We start from the raw sequence: 20,185 nt of genomic DNA on the forward strand, positions 1-20,185 counted from the left end.
ATTCTCTCTCATCATGGATGTTTCTGTCTATCTCTCTTCCTCTCTAAAATCAATAAAAATATATTTTAAAAAATAATTATTAAATGAGCAAAACAGTCAAATAGATACTCCACCAAAGAGGATATTCAGAAGGGAAAAAAATAAAAAATAAAAAAAATCACAGGAAAAAGATGTTCCACGTCAGTAGCCACGAGACTAGAGAAAAGCAAACTGGAACCAGGCAAAGGTTCGCCTTCACAGGCACGGTGCTGGCTAAAGCAGAAAGCACAGCCAGTCCCAAGTGCCGGCGAGGACACAGAGCACCGGGGCCCTCCTACCTGGCCGGTGGGAGGGCGAGACGGCACAGCCCCTCCTGCGAGCAGGCTGACGGTCTCACCTCAGTTACACGTACACTCCCCGCGAACCCGGCTCCCGAGTCTCCATCCGGAGACACGAAAACTGCTGTTCACGGAGCAGCTCTGTGCACAATTGCCCCAAACGGGTCCCAGCCTAAACGTGTCCGACACCCACGTGACCGAGGAGCAATCGGTCGGTGGCCTCAGCGACTTGGATCCAAGTCTCAAAGGCATCACGTGAGCGAGCGGAGGCCCCATGCCGTGCGATGCGTGTGAACGGTGTTCCCGGCTAGACTAGACCGAGGGATCGGGAAAGATGGGTGGCTGCTGGGGCTGGGGGTGGAGGGAGGCAGGACCACCGCGGTAGCACAAAGGAGTTATCTCTATATATAAAAGCCTAAGTGACCATCGCCACCGAACGGACGGCTGGACAGGCTGTATGGGGCAACCAGGCCTGCAGGGGGGTCAGTGAAGGGCGACCAGCCCCACAGGAGTGCCCCTGAGGGGCGACCAAAGGACTGAGCAGCAGGCTGCGTGGGGGTGACCAGGCCAGCGGGAGGGGCAGTTAGGGGAGATCAGGCAGGCAGGCAGGTGGGCAGTTAGGAGCCAGTGGTCCCGGATTGTGAGAGGGATGTCCGACTGCAGGTTTAGGCCCGATACCGATCGGGCCTAAACCAGCAGTCGGACATCCCCTAAGGGGTCCAGGATTGGAGAGGGTGCAGCCTGGGCTGGGGACACTTCCCTCCCAGTGCACGAATTTTGTGCACTGGGCCTCTAGTCCTATATAATAAAAGCCTAATATGCTAAGTGTCCGGTCGTCTGTCAACCAATCAAAGCGTAATATGCTAATGATATGCTAAGGCCGCTCAACCAGTTGCTATGACATGCACTGACCACCAGGGGGCAGACGTTCCGACCCATAGGTGAGCTTGCTGCTGGGGTCTGGCTGATCGGGACTGAGCGAGATGGGCCGAACTCGCCCTGGAGCCCTCCCACAGTCCCTTCCGGCCCCAATTGTGCACCAGGGGGGTCCCTCAGCCTGGCTTGCACCCTCTTGCAATCTGGGACCCTTCGGGGGATGTCAAAGAGCTGGTTTTGGCCCAATCCCACAGGCCAGGCTGAGGGACCCCACTGGTGCACGAATTTGTGCACCAGGCCTCTAGTTTTTATAATGGGTCTCATATATTCTGATTACACGAACCTAGACACATGTCAAAAATGTACTTTTCCTGGCCAAGAGGAGATTTTTGTGTGTGTCTAAAACTGTCATTTCCATTTTTTAATTCAGAGAGTGAGAGAGAGACAGAAACATCAATGATGTGAGAGAATCATGGATCAGCTGCCTCCTGCACACCCCACACTGGGGATGGAGCCCATAACCCGGGCATGTGCCCTGCCTGGGAATCGAACCGTGACCTCCTGGTTCAGAGGTCGACCACTGAGCCACACCGGCTGGGCTAGAACTGTATCATTCAAAAAAATAGAATTTACAAAAAGGTATCTTTCCTTCTACAAATATTCTGAGCGCCTACTGTGCATCAGGTACTGGGAAAAGATAAGGCGGGCCGTGAGCATCTGAGGGAGACAGCTGAACCCGGAGACGGTACAGGGCGGAGGGACTGGGCTGTGGAGGGCGAGGGAGGAGAGGGCCAGGCTTTCATGTGGGGAACCAGGGGCGGCCTGAAGGAGGAACAGGAGCCTTTCGTTCATTCATTCAACACGCGTTTATTGTGCCCAGCTCTGTCCCGGGCCCCGGGGATACCGCCGCGAACACAAAGGAACGGGTCTCTGCTCTCACGGAGCTGCCCCTCTAGCGGGCGGACGTGGCCCATACACACGCCTGCAGACAAGAACCCCGGGAGCTGAGGGGCACTTGAGGAAGGTGGTGGGTACTGTGGCCCCGGGGGAGAAGGCTGCGAAGTGGGGGACCGGGCAAGACCTCTCGGGGAGGATGCAGCCGGGGCAGAGCCTGGGAGGCCCTGGGGGCGGGAGGGTTTGGGTCGAAGGTCCTATAAAGGCACAGGCTCAGAGCTGGGAAGGATCCTGAAGTGTGTGAGGGACAGAGAGGGCCAGTGGGCCTGGGGGACCCGGAGGGAGACCGGGGCAGGGAGGGTGCGAGGTACGGGGACTGGCACACAGTGGGTGCTGCTATGGTGCCCGTCCTGGTCCCGATGCAGGGAAGACCGGCCAGAACCAAACCTCCCCAAGCCCCTCCAGCTGGGCTTTCCTGGGTCCCAGCTCGGCCTTCAGAGAGGCCAGCGCAGGCCTCAGTCCTGGCCCCTCCCACGCTGTGGCTGGTTGACGGGTGATGGTGTCATGTTCCTTTTGGGGGCCCCGCGGGGCTCACCCTGAAGATACAGCAGACTGCCCACTGGGCCGCTCCCATCATCTCACCCTACAAATTGGGGGCGGGGGCGGGGGGCCTGGGACATGCAGGGCAGCCTAGGGCCCCCCCGAGGGCGTGTGGTTCTGGAAGAGGGGGGGCAGGAAGAGCCCCACAGTGCCCAGCACGCACACGACCACGAACACCCACAGGAACAGCCGGTCGACCACCATGGCCACGTACTTCCAGTCCTCCACCACCTGCGGGCAGACGAGAGGCGGGTCACGGGGGCGGGCGGGCGCGGCGTCCCCCCTGCCCTCCCCCGCCCCCGCCCACGCTGGGCCCGCACTATCCCGTCAGGACCCCACAGGCCGCTGAGGACGTGGGGGGGGCGCCGCTCTGAGCAGGAGGCTGTCCATCCCACCTGCCCTGCGGCATTGCCGTCACCGATAGGAGATTAGGAATGTGGTCGGAGACCAAACCTGACTGTAAACAGGGGGACACGGCCTCTCCCTTATTGCCACCCCAAGCCTCCCGAGCTGGCGCCACCCCAGCTAGATTTGGGGCCCCCTTGCTGAGTGGGGTGCGCACGGGGGCATGCGGGACACTTGGAAATACTGGTGTTTGATTCGCTCGGTTCTGGGAACAGCAGTGTCTGTGCCCTGGCTGGTCTGGCTCAGTGGATAGAGCGCCGGCCTGCGGACTGAAAGGTCCCGGGTTCGATTCCTGTCTAGGGCCACAGGCCCGGGTTGCGGGCTCCATCCCCAGTGGGGGCGTGCAGGAGGCAGCCGGTCCATGATTCTCTGTCATCATGGATGTTTCTCTCTCTCCCTCTCCCTTCCTCTCTGAAATCAATAAAAATATATATTTTAAAAAAAGATAAAAAATAGCAACGTCTGTAAGTTCCTGTAACCAAGACCCAGCCTCCTCTAGTGCATCATCTGGGCCTCTCTCTCTCTCTCTCGCTCTCTCTCAGCCAGGTGTGGAGTCGGCAGGCATCTGGCTGGCCCCCACAAATGTGCCTCCTTTGCCGGGAATGGGGTGAGGGGGGTAGATGCCCCCAGAAAGCTCCGGCCTCCTGGCCTCCCTCCCGCACACCTGTGCTCACACCCTGGTCCCTCTGCGTCCCTCTGCATCCTTTCCCCGGGAGGAGGGGGAGCGAGGCTCGAGCTGGACGTGCGGGCAGCGATGGGCCAGCTGGAGTCAGTGCCCCAGTTTTCAGGGCCCCGTCCACGGCAGCCAGCCCCGCCCCCCAGCCCCCCCCGAGACCAGCAGGCACCCCGCGGCTCTCCAGGCACGCGCACCCTCCTGGCTTTCTGGGGTTGCTTTTGGGCAGCCCTAATCTCAGACGGCTTTTATGTGGTGTGTGCGTGTCCGCGCCTTTCCCTCTTTTAAAAATAAAAAACGTTGCACTATTTATAGCGACCGGTTAGTCACAGGAGGGTGAGAGCTGAGGATGGCAAACAGCCGGCTGCTCAGGGGCCGAAGGGCAGGCAGCTGGACGCGGGACAGGGGACCAACCAAACCCATCCCGTGCTCAGCGCAGGGCAAGCGGGTCGAGGGACGTCCGAACGCTCTGGGGACGGAGCTGGCTCTGCTCTGGGCCGGCCGTGTGGCCCTGAGCCGGTCGCCGGCCCTCTCTGGGCCCAGCCTTCCCGTCGGAAAAGGAGGCTTTGAGGAAATGCCTGGCACAGGCTCCTGGGAGGGTCGGCGGTGACGTAGCCAGGGCCCCGCGGAGTCCCCCCCACGCGTGTGGCCGGAGCCCGGGGAGCACGGGTGGGTATGACAGCCGGGGGTCCGCCTGGCTTCCTCCCTGGAGAGGCTCTCAGGGAAGGGGCTGAGGAACAGCAGGAGGCCGGGGAGTGCCAAGCGGGCGGGGAGCCCGTTAGCGGAGAGCTCAGGAGGGTGCCAGCTCGGGCAGGGCGATGGGAGACAGAGGTTCTCGGCCCGCGCGCGCCCAGGAACCCCCGGGATCCAGCTAGAAACGTGGCTCCCTGCCCGGCCGGCCTGGCTCAGCGGTTGAGCGTCGACTCATGAACCCAGAGGTCGCCAGGTTCGATTCCGGTCAGGGCACAGGCCCGGGTTGCGGGCCGGATCCCCAGTGGGGGCGTGCAGGAGGCAGCCTGTCGATGTTCTCTCTCATCGATGTTTCGGTCTCTCCCTCCTGCTCTCTTTAAAACCAATAAGAACATATTTTGTAAAAAAAAAAAAGAGCTCTGGCAGCTTAGCTCAATGGTTAGAGCGTCGGCACGTAGACCAAAGGCTGGCGGGTTTGATTCCTGGTCCTGGGCACGTACCTTGGCTGCAGGTTCCCCAGCCTCAGTGAGGGCATGTGCAGGAGGCAACCAATCAATGTGTTGTCTCTCCCATCGATCTCTCTCTCCCCCCCTCCCTTCCACTACCTCTAAAAAACCAATCAATGGAAGCCCTGGCTGGTGTGGCTCAGTGGATAGAGCGTCGGCCTGCGGACTGAAGGGTCCCGGGTTCGATTCCGGCCAAGGGCACCGGCCCGGGTTGCGGGCTCCATCCCCAGTGGGGGGCGTGCAGGAGGCAGCCGATCCATGGTTCTCTCTCATCATGGATGTTTCTCTCTCTCCTTTCCCTTCAATAAAAATACAAAAAATTAAAATTAAAAATAAAAAGCGAGGCCTGGAAGCCGTGTGGAAGCCGTGTTTCTCACTGCGGGCGGCGCCCAGGAACCCCCTGGAGCCAGCGGGTGAGAGGGGCCGAGGCCGCTGCTTTCCCACGGCTCCCAGGCGCGGGAGGGAACCCCCGGGGGAGAGCTCGGTCCCACTCCGTCTGAGATGGACGCTCCCCTTCCCTCTCCTCAGTGTCATCCCGGAGCCCTGCCCGCCGGCTCCTCCCCTGCGAGCTGACTCATGGACGCCCAGCGCTCTCCCTGCTCTCCCCGGAGGAAGGTAGGAAGGAGGCGATGCGCTCTCCTCACCCCTCTCCCCCGCCCCCTGCAGCTGCGGGCTGTCAGGTCGACACCTGCTCTGACACGCTGTCCACGTGAGAACGTTCCCTGGACGGACACGCCGTGCCCGGGACGGCGAGACCTTTCCCGGGACGGACACGCCGTGCCCGGGACGGTGAGACCTTTCCCGGGACGGACACGCCGTGCCCGGGACGGTGAGAACGTTCCCCGGGACGGACACGCTGTGCCCGGGACGGCGAGACCTTTCCCGGGATGGACACGCCGTGCCCGGGACGGCGAGACCTTTCCCGGGACGGACACGCCGTGCCCGGGACGGTGGGAACTTTCCCAGGACGGACACGCCGTGCCCGGGACGGTGAGAACTTGGACATGTGTGTGGACGTGTCTAGCGACCATGGTATTCCGTGTGCGGTCGCTGACCCCTCCTTCGCGGGGCCCCCAGTTCAGAGGAGTCGGTGGGGACAGCTACACGCTAGTGCTTACGGCTGAGAGTTTCCGTAACCTCCTTTTAAAAATCTGTAACTGGGGCCCGGCCGGTTCGATTCCCGGTCGGGGCACATGCCCGGGTTGCGGCAGCCAATCGATGATTCTCTCTCATCATGATGTTTCTATCTCTCTCTCCCTCTCCCTTCCTCTCTGGAGCCAACAAAAGTATATCAGCCCTCGCTGGTGTGGCTCAGTGGATAGAGCGTCGGCCTGTGGACTAAAGGGTCCCGGGTTCGATTCCAGCCAAGGGCACATGCCTGGGTTGCGGGCTTGATTCCCCCCCAGCCCCAGGGAGGGACGGGCAGGAGGCAGCCAATCAATGAATCTCTCTCATCGTTGATGTTTCTGTCTCTCTGTCTCTCTCCCTTCCTCTCTGAAATCAATTTAAAAAAATAAAAAGGCAAAACTAAAAATATATATATATATTAAAAAACAAACACAAAAACTAAAAAAAACACCACACACCCTGAAAACCCTGCAACTGGAGCCCTAGCCAGTTTGCTCAGTGGTTAGAGTGCCGGCCCCTCAAATGGAAAGACAGAGAGAGAGAGAGAGAGAGAGAGGCATTGATGTGAGCGAGACACATCGATTGGTTGCCTGACCAGGGCCAGGGATCGAGCCTGCCACTGAGGTCCGTGCCCTTGACCAGAATCGAACCCGGGACCCTTCAGTCCGCGGGCCGAGGCTCCATCCACTGAGCACCACCGGCCAGGGCGGCCCAGGTCCTCATCTCAGCGTCTGCTCTCGGGGAGCCCAGAACAGACAAAAGGGACCGCGGGCCGCCCCTGCCTCCCCCCAGATGCGTGAAGCTATCCTGGAACTCATCCCCACTTTGGATTCCTTATTCCAGCCAAGCGTTTGGGGGCCCTGGTCTCTCCTGTGCGGACCGGGGACCCCCCGGGAGAATGATCCGAGCTCCATCCACCGGGCGGACGGCGGGCGGACGGCCGGCCGGGCCAGCAACTTACGCTCTGGTCCTTGTCGTCGCTCCTCATGTGCCGGGCGATGAAGCTGACGCCCTCCAGCGCCTCCTGCACGTCCCGCGGGAACCTCCCCGAAGCGGCCGGGGCCTTGGGGGCCACGGCTTCAGGGTTCACAAAGTACGCGGAGGAGCTCCCGTAGACGCCGGGGGAGCCGGCGGGACCCGCGGCCGAGGCCTCCGGCCGGGCCGGGCGACGCCTGCCGGGCTGGGAGACCCTGGCGGGGCCGCCCCCCGGGCGCTTCATGAAGAGGAAGGCGGGCAGCTGGTGCAGGAAGCAGCGCTGCACCCAGGGCGCCATGGTGTGGGTGCCGGGCGCGCGGTGGTGCACGTTGAGCACGCAGACGCTGGTGACGATGGAGAAGGTGACGAGCACCATGGTGAACATGAGGTACTTGCCGATGAGCGGCACGTCCAGGGAGGTGGGCGGCACGATCTTGGAGATGAGCAGCAGGAAGACGGTGAGCGCCAGCAGCACCGAGATGCACAGCGTCATCTTCTCGCCGCAGTCGGACGGCAGGTAGAAGACCAGGATGGCCAGCGAGGTGATGAGGACGCAGGGGATGATGATGTTGATGGTGTAGAAGAGGGGCTTGCGGCGGAGGATGAAGTCGTAGGTCACGTCCACGTAGCGGGGGTCCCGCGGGTTCACCGTCCGGCGCCCCGGCAGCGCCAGGATGTCCCACTCGCCGCTGGGGGTGAAGTCGTCCTTGTTGGCGGTGGGCGTCATGAGGACCATGTCGATCTCCGTGTGGTCGTAGGTCCAGGAGCGGAACTTGAGGCTGCAGTTCTGCTGGTCGAAGGGGAAGTGCTTCACCTCGATCTTGCAGGCGCTCTTGCAGATGGCGGGCGGCAGCCACATGATGCTGCCGTTGGCCTGCACCACCGCGTTGGTGTAGAGGGACACCTCGTAGGTCCCGTCCGCGCTGCGGCGGGCGCAGGGCCCGGAGGGAGGGGAGCAGCCGTTAGAGCGCACCCCAAACCCGGCGGGATGATTCTCACGGGGCACCTCGCCCCCCCTCACCCCCATACCCTCCCTGGGAAGCCTGCTTCACTGGTACTTGGAACGGCGGGAAGACTTGTTGTACCCATTGTACAGGTGGGAAAACCGAGGCCCCGGGGACCTTAAGTGACTGCTTCAAGGTCGGGAACCAGGCATGCAGAACAGCTGAGGTCAGCCGTCCCTGACCCGCGGTCGGCAAACCGCGGCTCGCGAGCCACATGCGGCTCTTTGGCCCCTTGAGTGCGGCTCTGCCACAAAATACCACGTGCGGGCGGGCGCGCACGTACAGCACAATGGAAACTTCGTGGCCCATGCGCAGAAGTCGGTATTTTGTGGAAGAGCCACACTCAAGGGGCCAAAGAGCCGCATGTGGCTCGCGAGCCGCGGTTTGCTGACCACTGCCCTAGACCATGCACTCCTAACCGTTTCATGCTTCTACCGGTGTCCCTCCCATCCCTCCGCCTGCCGGAGACACTGACACACACAGGAAGTCAGCGCTACCACCGACACCCAACACCGGCCAAGCAGCGGAGGGTCAGAAAGAGCCGTGGCCCCGGCCAGTGTGGCTCAGGGGATAGAGCATCGGCCTGAGGACGGAAGGGTCCCGGGTTCGATTCCTGGTCAAGGGCACGGACCTCGGTGGCAGGCTCCTCCCCGGCCCGGGCCCTGGTCAGGGCGCGTGCGGGAGGCAACCCATCGATGTGTCTCTCTCACATCGATGTTTCTCTCTGTCTCGCCCTCTCTCTCCCACTCGCCCTAAAAATCAGTGGGAGCATATCCTTTGGGTGAGGATCAAAAAAAGAAAGAGCCCTGGCCTGGGGGTCACAGGGCTATAGGCCTGGTCACAGCTGGGCCTCCTTGACTTAACCCTTCTGCCCTTAAGTCCCTCCCATGGCGGCCTTAGCATATCATTAGCATATTACGCTTTGATTGGTTGAGCGGCTGACTGGACAACTGGGCACTTAGCATATTAGGCTTTTATTCTATAGGATGGTTTCCACTGACCTCTCTCCCAGTCCCTTAACCTTCCCTTCTGCTATGACCCGTCAGCCGTTAATCCCTCCCCTGGCGGCTTTTACATTCTCCGTCACCGTCATTTGGAACGGCGGCGGGAAGACTTGTTGTTATACCCATTGTACAGATGGGAAAACCGAGGCCGGGCTTTCCCAGCTGGGCCTCCAGTTCCCCGTCTGTAGCTGAGGGCACTGGCTCTGCTCCTGTCTGACTCCTCCTCCAGCGTGACAGTGAGGGAGTTGGGGTGGAGCCCAGACGGGGTTCAGGCTCCCGCCCCCGCCCCTGCCCCCACCCCCGCCCCCACCACTCACTTGTTGTAGAGCACAATGTCCGGCAGCCAGAGGCGCTTGGCGGGGATGCGCAGGACCTTCACGCCCTCGTAGCGGGAGCTGTTCCAGGCCAGGCGGTAGTCTGTCCATTCCTGGGCGGGCGGGCGGGCGGGGCCCGGTCACCCCCAGGCCCCTGCCACCCACGGCAGCCCTGGAGCGAGGCCCCCCGGGTAGGCACCCTTGGGGCACTTACCTGTTTCAGCCAGACGTTGGTGGTCATGATCTGCTCGCGCTCGTTCTGGGGAGAGAGGGGGGCGGTCAGGCCATGGGTGGGAGGAGCCCCCACACAGAGGCTCTGAGCCCACCCCGCCCCCCACCCGGCAGCCCTCGGAGGCCTCCAGGGCCGTCCAGACCCAGGGAGTCAGAGACGGACTCCTGCTCTCCCCCCTCCCCGGGGTGCCCCCGTCCTCCATGGCAGTGCCTTCTCAGGGACTCGCACCCCAGACAGGCCCCCTACTATCTTCTCTATTTTTCATCCTCTTCGGCTAGTGGCCCGGTGCACGAATTCGTACACCAGTGGGGAGGTGTCCCTCTGCCTGGCCTGTAGGATTGGGCTGAAACGGGCTCTCTGACATCCCCCGAGGGGTCCCGGATTGCGAGAGGGCGCAGGCCAGGCCGAGGGACCCCACTGGTGCATGATCAGGCCGGGGAGGGACGCGGGAGGTTGGCCAGCCGGGGAGGGACGCGGGAGGGCTCCAGGGCATGTCCTGTCCATCTCACTCAGTCCCCGATTGGCTGGACCCCAGCAGCAAGCTAACCTACCGGTCGACTGTCTGCCCCCTGGTGGTCAGTGCACGTCATAGCGAGTGGTTGAGCAGCCTTAGCATATCATTAGCATATTACGCTTTGATTGGTTGAACAGCCGACCAGACAACCACACACTTAGCATATTAAGCTTTTATTCTATAGGATGGTTTCCACTGACCTGTCTCCCAGTCCCTTAACCTCCCCTTCCGCTGACCCGTCCGCCGTTAATCCCTCCCCTGGCGGCTTTACATTCTCCGTCACTATCATTTTCTTGAACACACTAGTGGCTATTTTCTTTCTCTTTAAAAAAAAATATTTTTATGGATCTTATTGATTTCAAGGAAGAGAGAGAGAGAGAGATGGAAACATCACTGATGAGAGAGAACCATGGATCGGCCGCCTCCTGCACGCCCCCTGCTGGGGATGGAGCCCACAACCGGGGCATGTGCCCTGGCCGGGGATCGAACCGGGACCTCCTGGTTCATAGGCCGACCCTCAGGAGTGCCCTTTGAATGTCTCCAGCAAGGCCCCACCTCCTTACTGAAGCTCAGACTCCAACATGCGCCCCCTGCCCCAGGCCGTGGGCGTGCACGCACTCAGCTGGGCCATTTTTTTTGGGGGGGGGGCGGCAGCTTTTCTAATTGTTCTTGTGGAAAGTTGGGTGACCTGGAGCAGGTTACTCTGCCCACACTGAAAGGGGGGGAACTTCATGTGTCTTTAAAAGATCTTTTAAAGTCGGGGTGTATACAAACCAGGAGGTCAGGGTTCGATTCCCGGTCGGGGCACAGGCCGGGGTTGCGGGCTCGATCCCCACTGGGGGGCGTGCAGGAGGCAGCCGATCCTTGATCCTCTCTCATCATTGATGTTTCTCTCTCTCTCCTTCTCCCTTCCTCTCTGAAGTCATTAAAACTATATTTAAAAAAACATGATCTTTTAAAGTTGAGGCGTAACTTCTACACAGTGGGACGCACAGGTCTCCTGGGCACCGTTCGACCCGTTTAACAAAGGTGTGACCCACGGAACCCACCTCCCTTCGAGAGGTAGGACACCCCTATGAGAACGGGGTCCCATGCCTCAGTCCTCTCCCTCACCCCCTTCCCCCTTCATGGATGCACAGAGAGGTGATCCGATGAAGAGGCCAGGCAGGGCCTTGTCCCCGAGTCCCGGCCGTGCCCGAGGGAGAGCCGGGTCACCCGCTCCCGCCCTGCGCCCCGGCCCCGGCCCTGCACCCACCACGCTGATGAGCTGGGCCAGCGAGAGCTGCAGCCGGATGGAGATGAGCTGGGAGGAGCTGGTGGCCGGGCGGATCAGGTTGTTGTAGCGCGTCCTGTTCAGGAGGTCGTCCATGAGCCGCTCTTCGGCGTTGGCCACGCGGCAGTCCCCTGGGGAAAAGGGGGCGTGAGGGGGGTGCCTCGCGGGCCGGGGAGCCCGCCGCCGAGCTAAGAAGATAGCCACTGATATGTTCAATTAAATATGCAGAACAGCCCGGCCCGCGAGGCTCGGCGGTTGGGCGTCGGCCTCTGCACCAGGAGGTCAGGGTTCGAGTCCCGGTCAGGGCACAGGCCCGGGTCGCGGGCTCCATCCCCAGCGTGGGGCGTGCAGGAGGCGGCCGGTCCATGATGCTCTCTCATCACGGATGTTCCTCTCTCTGTTTCCCTCTCCCTTCCTCGCTGAAGTCAATAAAAATATTTTTAAAAATCTGGGACAGAGCTGAGCAGGGCAGCCCAGGAGACGGGGGGAGAGAGGTGAGAGTGTGGGGGGGGGCAGGGGGGATAGCATGGGCGTCGGAGAGCAGGCGGGAGAGGATGGGGAGTAAGGGGGGCTGAGGAGGCGGGGGTGCCCGTGGGGCCGCCAGCTCACCTGTCTTACCAGACTCTCTCTCTGGGTGGGGACGGGGTGCGGGGGGTGTGGGGGGGGTCAGTGTGCATTGTTCCAAGTGAGCGAGTGTGAGGCCGACTCCCCGGGGGGTGACTCCCGGCCACAGGAGCTGCCGACACCCCCGACACCCCCGCCGGCCGTTTCCGACCTGCTGCCCATCTGGAGCAGATGCTACGTTTAGTGCCCGTGAAAGAGGCTCCCAGCACCTTCGCTCCCCTCCCCCACTCCGCCTGGGGCTGTCCAGCCGGCCTGGGTGCTTGGCCTAGATTCTGAGCCCCGCCTCTCACGCCCGAACCCCTGCCGGAGGCCGGGGAGCCCCAGCCCCAGCGGGTCCCTCCCACGGGCCCTCTCGAGTATATACATTTGGGCTGACCGGTCATTTTATTTTGTTTTTTTAAATCCTCACCCGAGGATATTTGTCCACTGGTTTTTAGAGAGAGTGGCAGGGAGAGGGAGAGACAGAGAGAACCTGCGACCAAGGAACGTGCCCTTGACCGGAATCGAACCTGGGACCCTTCAGTCTGCAGGCCGGCGCTCTATCCACTGAGCCACCCTGGCCAGGGCCTGACCGGTCATTTTATAAAGAGGGGTATAACTTGCCCACGCCCGTCTGCCATGTCTGGGGCGGCTCTGGGTCAGGACCTGCAGCTCCTGGACCCCGAGTCCCGAGGTTCCGGGGAAGGCGGGTCCCCCATCTCCCAGGGGCTGGTCCACCCGGGTTCCGAGGGGCCGTGGCTGCCCTGGGGACTCCCGCCCAGCCCAACTGGGAGGCTCAGGTGGGGCGCCTTCGGGCCTGTCCTGCCTCAGGCATTCGGCCGGCCCCCAGGGACCCACCCCACCCTGAGGACCAGCTCTGGGCTCCTGGGTCAGATGCTCCAAACCCCATTCAGCCCCACTCTCTGCTTCTCAGCCCAAAGGGGAGGCACGTCCTCCAGTCCCCTGGCGAACAAAGGCAGAGCCAAAGCGGGGCCTCTCCCAGGCCCAGCTGCCCCCCTCCTGTCCCCCCCATAGCCCCAGGGCCTCTCTCAGACCCAGCTGCTCCCTCCCGTCCCCCCCATAGCCCCAGGGCCTCTCTCAGACCCAGCTGCCCCCCTGTCCCCCCCATAGCCCCAGGGCCTCTCTCAGACCCAGCTGCCCCCCTCCTGTCCCCCCCATAGCCCCCGGGCCTCTCTCAGACCCAGCGCCCCCCTGACCCCCCATAGCCCCAGGGCCTCTCTCAGAACCAGCTTCCCCCTCCGTCCCCCCCACAGCCCCAGGGCCTCTCTCAGACCCAGCTTCCCCCTCCGTCCCCCCCCATAGCCCCAGGGCCTCTCCCAGACCCAGCTGCTCCCTCCTGTCCCCCCCATAGCCCCAGGGCCTCTCTCAGACCCAGCTGCCCCCCTCCTGTCCCCCCCATAGCCCTAGGGCCTCTTCCCTGAGTTGCTGACTCCGGGTAAGGACGCCGCCCCCGCGCCCAGCCTGTGCTCAGCGTCTGTGTCCGCACTTGCCTGTGAGCCTGGGGGCTGGGGTGGGGTGCCCGCAGGGCTGCCGTGGGCTGGAACCCACACCCACGCCCCAGAACGGAGCCCCCAACAATGCATACTTGGGCTTTCTAATCCGTGGGTCCCAAAGAGAGGGGACGGGCCCCTCACCCCAGATGCCAGGGTGGGGGGTGCCCAGAACAGGGCGCAGTCTCACACCCCAGCCCCGGGGGCTGACACTGAGTCAGAGAGCCCCCCACCGGGGGCCAGTCACGAGCCAGGGGTGCTGGGGATGCGGGCCACCTGCCTCTCTGTCCAGGAAACCGGGCCCCCCAACAGAACCAGAACCAGGGTTCATATCCCAGAATTCTAACCCGGGTGAGCGAGCACGCGGCTCGGAAAAGCAGGGCCCGTGGGGAAATCTGTGTCGGAAACACGGGAAGATAATCCCCGTCTTGAATGAAACCGCAGAAGGGAAAGGTCACGGGTGTTGTCCGCACGTGGGCCCCCGAGGCCGCGGTTCTCAGCTGGGGTGTGTGTACGTGTGTGTGCGCGTGTGTGTGCGCATGTGTGTGCGTGCGTGTGTGTGCGTGTGTGCGTGCGTGTGCGCGAGTGTGTGCGTGTGTGTGTGTGTGTGCGCGTGTGTGTGCGTGCGTGTGTGCGTGCGTGTCCTTCTCCGAGGCCCATAACGGGCGCCTGTATCTATGAAACGGCAGCGATGGGTTTTTTTAAAAAGTCGGGCGTTTTCACCTGTTGCAAAAAGCTCACCTTTAGGACCAGTCACTCCTCCAACCATGACTCCGGGGGGAAGCTACCTAAACGCAGATCCAGCCCTGACCGGTGTGGCCCAGTGGATAGAGCCTCGGCCTGCGGACTGAAGGGTCCCGGGTTCGATTCCGGTCAAGGGCATGTACCTGGGTTGTGGGCTCCATCCCCAGTGGGGGGTGTGCAGGAGGCAGCCGATCGATGTTTCTCTCTCATCGATGTTTCTAACTCTATCCCTCTCCCTTCCTTTCTGTGAAAAATCAATAAAATATATTTTTAAAAAATAAAAAATAAATAAACGCAGATCCAGGCTGCATGGCCAGGGATTCCCACCTGTAGGCCCCGGGGCGGGGCGGGAATCTGCTGGGTGAGTCCCACGGGGTAGGGGGGGGACCTCCCCATGGAACAAAGGGGGAAACTGAGGCCCGGGGAGGGGAAGGGAATGGCACCGGGGGGTCGCCAGCAGGTGGCGGTGCAGCCACGGTCCCCGGGAGAGCCCCACCCTGTCCTGCCTCCAGCGCCCTGCGGGGTGTCCTCGCCCCCGGAGATAAAACCGTGGTCCTCCAGGCTGACCGGGCACAGAGGACCAGCTGGGGCCCGAGGGGGAGCCCACGGGGTCCTTTGCGCTCCAGCGGGGAAACTGAGGCCCGGCGAGGCAGCCCTCGCCACACCCGGACTCTGCCTGCAAGTTGGGGCTGATTGGGGGTGCCCTCCGGGGTGGCCCTCAGCCCCGCCGCTGCCCAGACCCGCCCCCGGGGGGGGTGTGCCCGGAGGAGGGGATGTTTCTAGGAGATTCACCCCAAACTGCACCCGTCCCGGGTCCAGGACTGACCGGTTGGGCGGGGTTCCTCCCATCAGCGCTGAGCTCCCGGGGTGCGGGGGGCTTGCTCCCGGGGTGCGGGGTCCACAAGTCGCGGGGAGGCACCCGTGGGAGCCGGAGCCGGTGTCCGGCGCCCGCAGCCTCCCCTCGCGCGGGGCCGAGGGACCCTCCCGCGGACGGATGGACGGACGGACGGACTTGGAGCGCGCGCCCCGACCTGCCTCCCCCGGGCGGGCATCCATCCCCAGGGCCCCGGCCCCGCGGGGAGGGTCGGTCTGCACCCCAACCTCGCAGACCCGCCCCTCCTGCGCGACCAGGACAGCCTCGGCCACACTCGCCCACCTGCGGCCGGTCCCGCGGGCTCGGCGCCCCGCGCCCCCACCTCCCGCCCCCCACCCCACCTTCCCCCGGGGACTCACCGCGCGCGCAAAGGGCCGCCAAGAAGAGGACCAGGGGGTGCGCGCTCCTCATGGCGGGCGGGGCCGGGAGGCGGCACCGCGGGCTCCTGTCGGACCACGGGCGGGACCACTAGCCAGCGGCGGCCGCGAGTGGGGGACCGGGCAGGGGTGTCCGCGGAGAAAGAGCGCGCGTGGGCGCTGGGGCCCCGCCAGGACCCGCCCAGCCGCCCAGGTCCGGGGGCGGGGCCGACTCTCTCAGGGCGTGGCCGACTCAGGGGAGGGGGCGGGGCCAACTCGCTCGGGGCACGACCGGCTCAGGGAGGGGGCGGGGCCAACTCGCTCTGGGCGAGGCCGGCTCAGGGAGGGGAGGGGCCAACAAGCTCTGGGCGAGGCCGGCTCAGGGGAGGGGGCGGGGCCAACTCTCTCGGGGCGCGACCGGCTCAGGGGAGGGGAGGGGCCAACTCGCTCGGGGCGCGACCGGCTCAGGGGAGGGGGCGGGGCCAACTCGCTCTGGGCGAGGCCGGCTCAGGGGAGGGGGCGGGGCCAACTCGCTCTGGGCGAGGCCGACTCAGGGGAGGGGAGGGGCCAACTCTCTCGGGGCGTGGCCGGCTCGGGGAGGGGGCGGGGCCGCGGGACGGACTCTGGGGTCCTAACCCGGGGGACAGCGCCTGTGCCCATTGTGCAGACGGGAAGACTGAGGCAGGTGCCTGCGCAGAACCCTCTGATGTCGGGGAAGTGGCTGCATTCCATCCCGGAGAGGAAAGATCTGAAGTCGGGATCCCTGGGGTTTGGGGGGAGCCAGCAGCCGGGCAGGGGTGGGGTCGTGAGCCCGGCGGACTGCGCGCAGCCGTCTGCAGACGTCAGGGGCGGGGGCGCTTAAGGAAGCTGTGGCCTCTGGGGTGGGGGGTTTGGAGACCTCAGGCCAAGCTTGTCAATCAGCTCTTTTTTCCTTTTTCCTTTTTAAAATCAGTCCTTTTAAGAATGCCGTGTGGCAGTTCCTCGGGAAACAACACAGAGGCGTAGAGGTTGGGGAAAGAGGCCCTGGTTGAGAAATAAAGATATAAACACACTGGACGCCCGCGGCATCGGCATCGCCTCTCTCCTCTGAGATGCTTTATGACGGGCGGGGCGCTTAATGGGCCCGCGGCTCCTCCTGGAGGGAGGACAGGGTCTGCAAGCGGAGCTGGTGGCCACGCAGCTCTGCCTGGATCCGATGGATCGGGCTGACCTCGGTTCATTCCATGTCAGGTGAATGTCACCTCCAGCAAAACAACAACAAATCTATTATCTTTTTTTAAAAAGTATATTTTTATTGTGTTTTTTTTTTTTTTTACAGAGAGGAAGGGAGAGGGAGAGAGAGTGAGAAACATCGATCAGCTGCCTCCTGCACACCCCCCACTGGGGATGTGCCCGCAACCAAGGTACATGCCCCTGATCAGAATCAAACCCGGGACCCTTGAGTTCACAGGCCGACGCTCTATCCACTGAGCCACACCGGTCAGGACCAGACCCATTATCTTAAACAAGTGGTTCCTGGCTCTGAGGCCCTCTCGATCCGGTTGAGATAGATTGGTAAATAAATAATAGCTAAATAGATGAAATAAATAAAATGAGAGGGTTAGGTCTGTCCCTGTACCAGCCTGAAAGGGCTCTCCGACACTTCAGGGCCTGATTCCCCTATCTCAAGGCAGGTGGGGAGGAAGCCACAGTGTGTCCGGCCCCCTACTGTGTGCTAGCTACTTCACAATTAATTCTCTTTTTTGTCCTCAAAAGAATTTATTGCCCCCACTTTAAAAAAATATATATTTGTATTGATTTCAGAGAGGAAGGGAGAGAGAGAGAAACATCCATGACGAGAGAGAATCATGGATCAGCTGCCTCCTGCACGCCTCCACCCTGGGATGGAGCCCTCAACCCGGGCCTGTGCCCTGACCAGGAATCGAACTCTGACCTCCTGGTTCTTAGGTCAACGCTGAACCCCTGAGCCACGCCCCTACTTTTTAGTACAGAAAACCGATGGGGAGGGAGGAAGGTGGAGCTGGGGTTTGAACCCTGGACCACCAGGCAGCGGGCAGCTGGGGCAGGAGGTGGCGCTGCTGTTTCCATCCCCGGCTGGGTCTGGCCCCTGGTGGGTCCCAGTGGGTCCTTGCTCCCTGACCTGCTGGCTCCCTGCTCCTTCTCCCCCACCTGCTCCCTCTGCTGCGGGCACAGCTCGCTTGCTAAGTGCTCATCAGAGTGTGGGCCGCAGCAGCTGAGGCCCCAGAGCCGGCAGCAGCAGCAGCGTTGTGGCTCTGCAGCTGGGGCTCGGGGACCTGGGTCAGGGCTGGCTTGGACCAGAGACCCTGTGAGTGCAGACCCGAGGGGTCTGAACAAAGAGCAGCCCGGCCCCTCTGCTGCGGTCGGTCCCCCCCGCCCCCCGCCTCCCTGCACAAGCCCCGACCAGGGCCGAGCCTGCAACCAAGGCACATGCCCCTGACCGGAATCGAACCCGGGACCCCTTGGCCCGCAGGCCGGCGCTCTGTCCACTGAGCCAAACCAGCCAGGGCTTAAAAATACTTTTATTGATTTCAGAGAGGAAAGGAGAGGGAGAGAGAAACATCCATGATGAGAGAGAATCACGGATCGGCTGCCTCCTGCACGCCCCACACTGGGGACCGAGCCCACAACCCGGGCCTGTGCCCTTGACCGGGAATCGAACCCTGACCTCCTGGTTCCTAGGGCGACGCTCAGCCACCGAGCCGCGCCAGCCGGGCCCGGTTTAGCTTCTTTAGGTCCCACATATCAGTCATCTTATGCCGCACTTGTCTCCGTCTGACTTATCTCTCTGGGCACAGGATAACCAACTCCTGGTCCCTGAGTGCTCCCTGCGTGCCAGGCCTTGATAGCCGGATGAATCAAGATCGGATCAAGCTATTAAAATGCTCTCTTGAGAACACACGCAATCAGCCACAAGATTCTGGGGGGGAAAAAAAAAAAAGTCCTTTTTCCTTCGGTCCTGACCTGAGCCAGAGCTTGGCCCCCACGTAAAGATTCCAGGGTCCCCCTGGGCATTCACACCGTTCGTCTGGAGGCGAGGCCCCGGGATCCCTCCGCTAACACGGCTCTGGGCTGGTCCGATGCTTGGCCCAAAAAATTTAAAAAAAGAAAAAACAGCCCTGACCGGTGTGGCTCAGTGGATAGAGCCCCGGCCTGCGGACTGAAGGGTCCCGGGTTCGATGCCGGTCGGGGGCATGTACCTTGGTTGCGGGCACATCCCCAGTGGGGGGCGTGCAGGAGGCAGCTGATCGATGTTTCTCTCCCGTCGATGTTTCTAACCCTCTATCCCTCTCCCTTCCTTTCTGTAAAAAATCAATAAAACATATTTTAAAGAAAAAGAAAAGAAAAAACAACCAATGAATGCATGAATGAGTGGAACAACACATTGATGCTTCTCTCTCTCTCTCTCTCTCTTCCTCCCTCCCTCCGTCCCTCCCTTCCTCTCTTTAAAATCAATAACTAATAAGTTTTTTTGAAAAACAAAGCATTTCCTGTCTCCTGAGGGGACCCCCCTCTCATTTCTCAGACCAGCCTCTCATTGCTGTTGGGCCTCCAAGCCTGGTGGTCTGTCCCCGCCCTCACCCTCCACACCCGTGCACACACACACACACACGCACACACGCACCCACACGGGCCCACACGCATGCCCCAGCCGGCTGGCTGGCAGCTTCTCCAGGGCTCTTTACAGGGTGTCTCCTGCCCCCGTTCCGCATGGCCCTGCCCCGCCCCCCAACCCCCAGCTCTGGCCACAGCCCGTGACCTTCCAGAGCTCAGATCCGAGCGCTTCCCTGCGTGAGCTCCTCCAGGGGCCTTTGGAGTCAGCGGGATCGGATCTGCATGACGCTCGGGGCCTTTGAAAGATGGGCTCGGCCTGCGTCTCCCCCGGCCTCTGTGGTTCTCGCCGAGCCACCCGGGGCCCTGCTGGGCCCTCGCTCCCTGGAGGGTGCGAAGGCACCTGTCTGGGAGGGACAGCTGTGCCCCCACTGGGGGCTTCCTCCCACGCGAGGGGCCCCCATGTGAGTCCCGGGCTCCGTCTCCTCACGACTCATCCCGTGTCCGGGGTCACCTCGCCCAGAAAGCCTCTGGTGACCGCCAGGCTGACGTGCCCGCCCCGCCGTCCTCCACCATCCCCTGCACCCCAGCTTCCTCCCAGCTGAGCTGCTCATCCCCGCACACTCCACGGAGGCAGCTGGCAAGTCCCACATCCCCCGGGGTTTCTTGCTTTCTCTTTATTTTTGTTGATTTCAGAGAGGAAGGGGGAGGGAGAGAGGAACGTCCATGATGAGAGAGAATCATGGATCGACCGCCTCCTGCACGCCCCCCACTGGGGATGGAGCCCGCCACCCGGGCCTGTGCCCTGACCGGGAATCGAACCCTGACCTCCTGGTTCATGGGTCGATGCTCAACCACTGAGCCACACTGGCCGGGCACTTTTTTCTTTGTAAATCATCACCTGAGGATATGCCCTTCTATTGATTTTTAGAGAAAGAAGAAGGGAGGGAGGGAGGGAGGGAGGGAGGGAGAGAGAGAGAGAGAGAGAGAGAGAAACATCAATGATGAGAATCATTGATTGGCACGCCCCACACTGGGGATGGAGCCTGCCACCCTGGCACGTGCCCTGATTGGGAATTGAACCATGACCTCCTGGTTCATAGGTTTTCGCTCAACCACTGA

The 20,185-nt window shown here is 62.2% G+C and overlaps 1 protein-coding gene across 1 annotated transcript; it reads right to left on the minus strand.

Annotated features, from left to right (window-relative positions):
- Positions 1-1,995: 1,995 nt before the first annotated feature.
- CHRNB4 (cholinergic receptor nicotinic beta 4 subunit) lies at positions 1,996-15,678 on the minus strand. The gene is made up of 6 exons (XM_036355533.1): positions 15,497-15,678; positions 11,388-11,536; positions 9,601-9,645; positions 9,390-9,499; positions 7,051-7,987; positions 1,996-2,918 (listed from the first exon to the last, which is right to left on the minus strand). The coding sequence occupies exons 1-6, from the start codon at positions 15,546-15,548 to the stop codon at positions 2,778-2,780; spliced, it is 1,434 nt and encodes a 477-aa protein (XP_036211426.1). The 5' UTR covers positions 15,549-15,678; the 3' UTR covers positions 1,996-2,777.
- Between the last annotated feature and the right edge of the window lie 4,507 nt (positions 15,679-20,185).

The sequence above is a fragment of the Myotis myotis genome, unplaced genomic scaffold (assembly GCF_014108235.1).
Source record: "Myotis myotis isolate mMyoMyo1 unplaced genomic scaffold, mMyoMyo1.p scaffold_m19_p_22, whole genome shotgun sequence".
NCBI lineage: Eukaryota > Metazoa > Chordata > Mammalia > Chiroptera > Vespertilionidae > Myotis > Myotis myotis.

Coding starts and splice junctions, on each gene's coding strand:
- CHRNB4 (XM_036355533.1), bottom strand. CDS start 15,548: ATGAGGAGCGCGCACCCCCTGGTCCTCTTCTTGGCGGCCCTTTGCGCG. Junction 11,537..15,496: donor GGCGGCCCTTTGCGCGCGCG/GTGAGTCCCCGG, acceptor CCTTTTCCCCAG/GGGACTGCCGCGTGGCCAAC. Junction 9,500..9,600: donor CCAACGTCTGGCTGAAACAG/GTAAGTGCCCCA, acceptor CCGCCCGCCCAG/GAATGGACAGACTACCGCCT.